Consider the following 8140-nt stretch of genomic DNA (forward strand, 5'->3'; position numbering starts at 1 on the left):
TATACTCCTATCCGAAAATTGATTTCGATAAAAGCAATATAATTATCGCATTATCGATAGTCAACTTTAAATGTGAAATATCCGAATTTTGGAGGCAAATTTCAAGTATAAATACACAATGAATCGGAGTAATAAAATATCAATTGAATTAAACCCATTTTTGCAATCGACATCACAAATTCCGTCCGGGACATCAAACAGTAAGCTGTGTATTTATTAGAAATTTTTAGAGAACGTCTTTGAATTTGATTAAAAAACAGAAATTATTTTAAAATGTAATAAATAATTTCTATTAATTTTTAAATCTTTGTTAATTTTACAGATGGCAAAAAAAAAAAAAGCAAACGTCCTTATACTAAAATAGTACCGGACCGTTCTAACATTGAAACTGTCAGTTATCAAAAATTAGTTGTACCAAAGCGTATGCATAGTCCTTACTGGAAATATTTTGGTTTTCCTGCCTCAGACAATGGAAGTATACTTACTCAAGATCGAATTATATGCATACTTTGTAAAAAGCAGTTTGCTTACAAAAGTAATACTACCAACTTGAGAGTACACTTGCAAAGCAGGCATAAGACTGAATTAATGGTACTGGAAATGGGGTCATCTAAAGATGGAAGTCCGAAAAAAAGACATGGCAAAAATGAACTAATGTTATTAGCTACATCTGAAGGCCAAGTGGATGTTAACAGGTCAAGTTGTAGGATAAAACAACAGGATGTGTATATACAAGGAGAAATTAATGAACAGTTTGTTGGAGAAAACGTTGCTAATATCCAAGAACAAACCCCTCAGATGTCAGTTATTTTTCAAGAGATTGACAATTCAGTAAGTAATGGTTTGATTTATTATCCTTAATTTTCAATATTTCTTAAATATTAATTTAACTATTCTGTGATGAACAATGAAATTTTCATTTATAAATATTATTATTTATTTACTACCTATCTAATTAAATATATATCTTTGATTTTTAGCCAAATGATGTGATCAATAAAGTTGTATCGGATGCAATTATTGATTTTGTTATAGCTGATCTTCATTTACCAGATATTGTAGAAGGCAAAGGCTTTCAACGTCTTATTGCTACGTTAAGGTCCCCATGTGAAATTCCAGGAAAATATAAATTAGAACAGTACATAATTCCAAGAATTTATGAAACGACTAGATCTGCTGTGCTCAATAGCATTGCAAATAGTTGCAGCACTTTTGCTTTAGGTGTAGAAGAATGGAAATGTTCTAGCTTAAATGTTTATATTACAATAAGTGTATTTTTCCAACAGGTAATATTACTAATGAGAATTAAAAATAACTTAAAAATTATCTAATAACTTTTTTTTTTAAATGTATAGTTGGATAAAGAAGGTTTATGTATTAAACAACTAGCCACAATTTTATGTAATCCTAACAGAACTGCTAATGAATGGTGTGGGATTTTGGGTTCGTTGTTTGTAAATTGGAGTATTAATATTGAACAAGTAAAAACTGTCATCAAAGCATTTACAAATGATAATTTAGATGCAGCATTACGAACTCAAGGTTTTGTTCTGATACCTTGCCTAATTTATGAATTACAAGTATGTATAAATTAAAATTGAGAATATTTTCAAATATTTATTTTTATTTATTTTTTAGAATTTATGTACAAAAAGTTGTTTTGAAACTGAAGAAGTATTAAATGTTTTAACAAAATGTAGAACAGTTTCTGCTAAACTACATCACCATAATGCTTTAACATCTGTCACGGTTCAGGATAATGTTGTTCAAGTATATAATTCATTTCTCAGCCGAGAGTACCCACAAATTTGGACAACGACGTATCACTATTTAGAACGTTTTGTTCAACGAAAAGAAACGATAAAAACTTTATGTAACACATTGGATATTGGATTTTTTCCCCATGAATTGTTAACTGATAAAGATTGGTCAGTTATTGAAGATGTTGTTACAACTCTTGAGCCTTTAAAAGTCACTGTTACTACTCTTAGTGAAGAAAAGATACCATTGATATCATTATTGAAACCTTTGATTAATCAACTAACCAGCTATCATTTGAAAGTTAAACCCAGTGATTCAAATCTTGCTGCTAGTTTAAAAAACACATTTTCCAATGAACTTCACTGGAAGTAAGAATATGATACATCAACAATTATAGTTGTTACTGATTTACTCATAATTAATTAAAAATTTTAGGTACAATAATATTGATGTACAAACCTTTTTACACATAGCAACGTTATTAGATCCAAGATTCAAAGATTTCCCTATGATTGAAGGTGAAGAACATCTTCCAACAATTAAACAGGAACTTGTAAAAATGGTTGAAATAGAAGGTTCTGTGACTTATGATAATAAACCGAATGTGACAGAAGTTGACACAAATGTACCTAAAAAACCTAGAATATCAGGTTAGTGTATACATTTTAATTGTAGAATAATAAAGAATATATTTGTAATTAATTTAAATTATGGTTTAGGTATTGGATTTTTACTTGGAAGTGTTGCTAATGTAAAAAGTTCTCCTATTGTTAATAAACATAATATGTCACTTGAAGATCGACTAAATTTAGAAATTGCTCAGTATGAATCAGAACCAACTCCTTGTCTCGAAGAGTGTCCACTTATGTGGTGGTCAAGAATGTCATCAAAATGTCAAAACCTAATAAGGCTGGCGAAAAAAACACTTTGTGTATGCTCTTAGTGGATCATCTAGTAAATTACCACTTGAGTTACAAACATTATTTTATATAAAAAGATCACAAATAAATCAAGAACTAGTAGATAAAATGATGTTTATTAATGCAAATACAGTAGAAAATAATTGATCATAAAAAAAAATTAATTTGTTTTCTAACTTAATTTTCCATTAATTTACATTTAAAAGTAAATAATGTACATAGTCTTAATTTTAAAATATATTTTTATTGCTATTTAAATATTTGAATATAATATAATTATTACTATATGAGTGAGACTACATTTCATTCAGCTATAACTGAATATTCTGACATTTTTAAGTTGCATTTGTTAAATTGTATTTAATTTATATATTTATGCTACTATGATATTATGTTATATACAATATTGCTTTATCTTTTTTTTTTTGCTACAAAAATAAAAGGTAGTTTTGAAATAACTAATAAGTTGTATTTATATATAAATATGTATGTGTTTTATAATTTAGTTGATGTATGTATAAACTTTTAAATTTGCAATTGTAATAACAATAAAAATAAATTAATGAAGGTTATAATCTAATTATTAGTATTTTAATTTGTAAACTAATATGATTTTTCGAATTTCTAGTTAAATTCTTAGCCAATTATTTGAATATTGGACAGAAACAATATCCAAATTTAAACTGTAAGCAACATTAAACTTAAACAGAGTACAGGCAATATTGATCAACTTCAAAGATAGATCAATATTTTTCTTGAATTTATAATTTTTAGTTGTATAAGTGTATAGATTGAAAGTGGTGATTTTTTACCTGTCTATTATTGCGCAACATTGATGGAATTTAGATTTTATTGTAAAGTCTTCTTGTGATTGACTTCCCAAATTATTGATTATGAACTTCTTCAAAAATTAAAATATGATAATTTTTTGGGATTTAGATGGGAAAGTTCATTTTAAATAAACCTCGCATCAAATTGAATGTGTTTTTTGAATTATTGTTGTTTTTCTAGATAAATCTGTGCATTGGAAATAGAACACATCTAAATTCATATATTATGCGTATAATAGAAAAAGACAGAAAATCACTACTTCCAACCCCAATAACGAGGACATCGGTGCAAACTGTAATATTTTTTGTCTCTCAAACCCACAGCAACATAGATAATTATACATTTATATGAAATCGGTTATTATAATTTTAATATAACCTTGAGTAAAATTATTCTTATTACAAAAACTATAGAGCATGTAATATGCTTAAGGGTTTGACATAATATTGGTTTTATATTTTATTATTAATTGAATTTTTTTTTGTTAATTTAAATGAAGAATGAATTATTGCTTTGAGCTAATGTTTAGATAAATTGATATGACGTCACTCGAATTTTTTTTTCTGTAACTTTATTTTGCAATATTGCTTTTAATATTGCTCAAGAATATGAAAAAACGATTTCGCGTTAACGCGTTTTGTATATTATGTAATCCACGATGGGTAAATACCTGACAGAAAGTTTGTACACCAGATTACTGATTTCAATGATTATACCTATGATCACCCATGATTTACTACAAAGATTACCTATGATTACCCATGAATACCAATGATTACCATCACCTTATGTACACTGATCACCCCCAAGGTATTTACCCCTCGGTGATCCAGCTAGTGAATTAAACACAATGGTAATATTCTCTTAACAGAAACAAAACTAAAAGGTTAAAATCATGATAGTAAAGAAGAAACGTAATACTATTTGGTAAAATAAACAAGAATATTTATTGAAAAATTATATTCAATTTTTTTTTTTTATAATGAACAAATATGTAAATATTTAAACTTAGTAAATCATTTGAAAATTTAGTAATCATTCACGCGTCCCCATCTTAAACGTTCTTTTTTCATCTCAAGTTTTAACCAAGATGGAGTAGTTTTCTTGAATGGCACTGCATTTGGATACTTTAGGGGAGGTTCAGGTTTTTGGAACGGATGTGTTTTTCTTAGTTTTCTCATTAAAAATTCTTTAGCTATTTGTTTTTCATCGCGATACTTATCCATGTACCTAAAATAAAATTATATTAAGACATTTAAAACTAATAAATTATTATGAACTTACAAATTGAATGGTTCTTTGAGAGGGAACCATTTTTGTGGTTTAATATATGGAGGTTGAAAATCATATTCATAAACTGGTTCTGGCATTGATAGTTGATCATGATAAAACTTTGTCAATGAATTGTCCCAATCAGTTTGATAAAATGCTAATCCGGCTGGTGTCATAATATCTTCATGAGAACAGTAAAAATCAAAAGTGCTAAATGTTCTATTGGCCAAATCTATTCTAAAAATAAATTATTTTAAGTATTTGTCTTTTTTTAATGCATATAATTACAAATAGTATAACAAATTAAGGTATGTTACACTGTTACGTTACAGATTACAGAATATATTCCCATCAAGGTAAAACAAATAGAAAATGTATACATTATAATAAATATTTTAAAGAGGCTTCAGGCAATTCTTTTTTTTCCCATCCACTTAATATTAGACTACTATGATTATTATTATTTAAAAACTTAAAAAGTAATACTTACTTTTCACTAACTGATTTAATTGAAGAAAAATCTATTTCTGAGGATTGTTTATAAAGAACAAAAATCATTCTTTGGTATCCTGTACCTTTTGCCGGAAATGGTTGTAAATAATTAAACACTGTTTCGCCTCTATTAACATCTCCACCTGGTATATTTCCCCTAACAAAATTATATTTATAGACAATAAGAGGAACTGATATTTTAAATTATAACAGAATTTGTGTGAAATACTAATACATACACTAGCCAATGGATGTATTCAGAATTTTCTTTATGTAAATGTCCATCTGGATTTGTAAGCATTAATGTCCATAGTGTCTTTTCGGGAGCTTCAAAATTAACTTTCGGACTATACAGCGCCTATACAACTAAATAGTTGTAGACAAGTTTTAAAAAAAATTTTAAAATATGATAAATACCTCATTTGGTTTGATAATATTTCCTCGATAAACAGGTACTTTTTTTGAATTGTAATCATAACTAATATCCATTTGAACGTAAGGTGTAAAATAGGCATCTCCAAATAAATGTTCAAAAATACCATAATATTCTGCTACCTTTTTTATATGTAACGGAGCATTTGTTTTTGACCAATCATTAGATATTTCATCCAATGATACTGGTACTAAATACAATTAATAATCACACATGAATTTAATTAATCATCATATAAAAACAGTCCAATTTTCTACTAATATTAAGAATTGTTTTAAATAGTATCTATTATAGTATTATTTAAATTTACGTATTTTAACATATGTAAAGTATTTGCTAAGTTGTTGATTTTAAATCTATAAAAAAAAAACTATAAACTTGACAGTAATTTATCATAATAATTAATTTAGTTAATTGCAAATAGAATCATTTATTTCTTTTTAATTAAAATATTAAACAATTTCATTTGTTTATCAATTTTTGTTTCACTACATAGTGATTGCAATCACAACCATTTGATGAAATCATTAAGCATTAAGGTACAAGTTAATGACAACTTTGAACTAAGCAAATAAATATTACAAATATTATAAATTATTATACCCAGTTTAAAAACAGTATGTTATCGAAGAAGTTGCCTAATATAACCTACTTTTTATTTTTAAATCTACATATAAAATTAATTTGATAACACTATAACCAAAAACAGGTGGAATATTAACACCAATATTTTTATGACTCTATAGTCTATAGTCTGTTAGTAACACTGTTAGTTTCTCAACCTTTTTAACATCTTGAACCCCAAAATAGGTGAAAAATAAAATCAGTCACGTCATAAAGCCCCACCCCCACCTTTATAATAAAAACTTTTGAACATAAACCAATCTCAAATATCACATTAATTTATACTTTTTTCTTTATTATTCATAATTTATAGTGTATTTCGTCCCCATTCATGCAAAGCATCTTTTGTCCAAAAACATGATTTTTGAGAATCAGCTTTGGCAATTTTTTCTTTAAATGTACAGTAAAATGGGGTAATTTTGATAATTTTTTACTGTTTTATGACAATTTAACTATTATATTTATACTTTATATTTTATGGATAACTTCTGTAGTATTAACGATAAAACTCTCAAAATTAAATATTCTTTACAGCTAGTTATGATCAATATTTTAACGTTTTAATTTTTAAATTTCTGATGTTATCTTTTGAGATACCAATCTTTTTAATATGCTATCAAAGTTACACAATGTAGTGGGCAACTTTGATACCTATATTTCATAATGTGATCTCAAAGTAACCCCATTTTATGAAAAAAAAAATGTAATCATCATAGTACTCTGGTGAATAAAAATATATGGGTATCAAAGTTACCCCGCAAAATCAAAGTCACCCCATTCTACAGTATGTTTTAATTGATATTCTTTTAAGCAAAGTAGTTAATTATGAATGGTTGTAAACAGTATGAACTGTGAAATAATTACTTATTATAGTTAAAATACAAATTATTAAGTTGGATTTAGTGACTTTTGCATATTTTACATGTGTGTTTTGCATGTATGTAATTGGTGACCTGGCAAACCTAAATTTATCAAAAGCTATTAAATTGCATACAATTAGAACTAATATAATAGTTTTATTTTTAATGTAATTAAAAGGTTGTTTTTATTCATCAGCGTTTAATTATTTCTGACTGATGAGACACCAGGTGTCCATCAGTCCTCATCTAGGGGTTTTAGAACCCCTGGGGGCCGTACCCCCATGTTGAGAAACGCTGGTCTATAATATACTTTATATACGAGGAAATTTCACCATATTATAAATTTATATACATACATTCATTGTTTCTGGATAGTTTTTCAAGTTCTGCATTGCATTTAATTTTTTTTATAAACTCAATTCTCTTGGCCGTTTCCATTTTTTTGTCCCTCTGCGGTGTAGGTAATCCAATGTCAACTTTAAAGTGAATTTTTGGATCTTTGAAGTTCATTTCTAAATACATAAGATATTTTAACACATTATTTTGCACAATCATAGTAAAAGTATTGTACCTTCCATTCTCTCTTCGAGTGTTTTTGCAATACCAGGAGGTTTCCCTAAATTTCTACGTTGACTTCTGTGCCTTACACTTATTGCAGTAAGTAATCGATTTTGTTTTTTTAGCAAACATGTCACCGAAAAAGACATACTGTAATTTTTTTTACATACAACTTATACAAAACAATAATATTCTAATTCTTCTTGATGAGAAATTATATTCGGCTTCAACTTTTGAGGTAAATACTGAATATAAAAATGATTATTGATAACATTATACATTGCACGGACTAAGATATACAGGACTGGACACGACATGGTTGGAGGGTGTGGGGGTTTGACCACGAAATGTAGTACAACAGGCGGAGTTCGGGGGGATATTTTCCTTTT

General features: G+C 27.2%; 2 protein-coding genes across 2 annotated transcripts; one reads left to right on the top strand and one right to left on the bottom strand.

Annotated features, from left to right (window-relative positions):
- On the top strand, nt 1–3261 carry LOC100161844 (zinc finger BED domain-containing protein 1-like; the record flags this gene model as incomplete). Its single annotated transcript, NM_001205048.1, is given in 8 exon segments — nt 1–200; nt 323–831; nt 981–1286; nt 1356–1580; nt 1639–2129; nt 2197–2411; nt 2481–2683; nt 2685–3261. Coding segments are annotated over 8 exon segments (2175 nt in total). The 3' UTR covers nt 2829–3261.
- Nucleotides 3262–4433: 1172 nt separating this feature from the next.
- LOC100167973 (39S ribosomal protein L38, mitochondrial) lies at nt 4434–8045 on the bottom strand. Its single transcript, XM_008187882.3, has 7 exons — nt 7765–8045; nt 7550–7705; nt 5694–5899; nt 5516–5634; nt 5275–5433; nt 4797–5021; nt 4434–4742 (listed from the first exon to the last, which is right to left on the bottom strand). The coding sequence occupies exons 1-7, from the start codon at nt 7898–7900 to the stop codon at nt 4541–4543; spliced, it is 1203 nt and encodes a 400-aa protein (XP_008186104.1). The 5' UTR covers nt 7901–8045; the 3' UTR covers nt 4434–4540.
- Nucleotides 8046–8140: the final 95 nt, after the last annotated feature.

The sequence above is a fragment of the Acyrthosiphon pisum genome, chromosome A1 (genome assembly GCF_005508785.2).
Source record: "Acyrthosiphon pisum isolate AL4f chromosome A1, pea_aphid_22Mar2018_4r6ur, whole genome shotgun sequence".
In the NCBI taxonomy this organism is placed as follows: Eukaryota; Metazoa; Arthropoda; class Insecta; order Hemiptera; family Aphididae; genus Acyrthosiphon; species Acyrthosiphon pisum.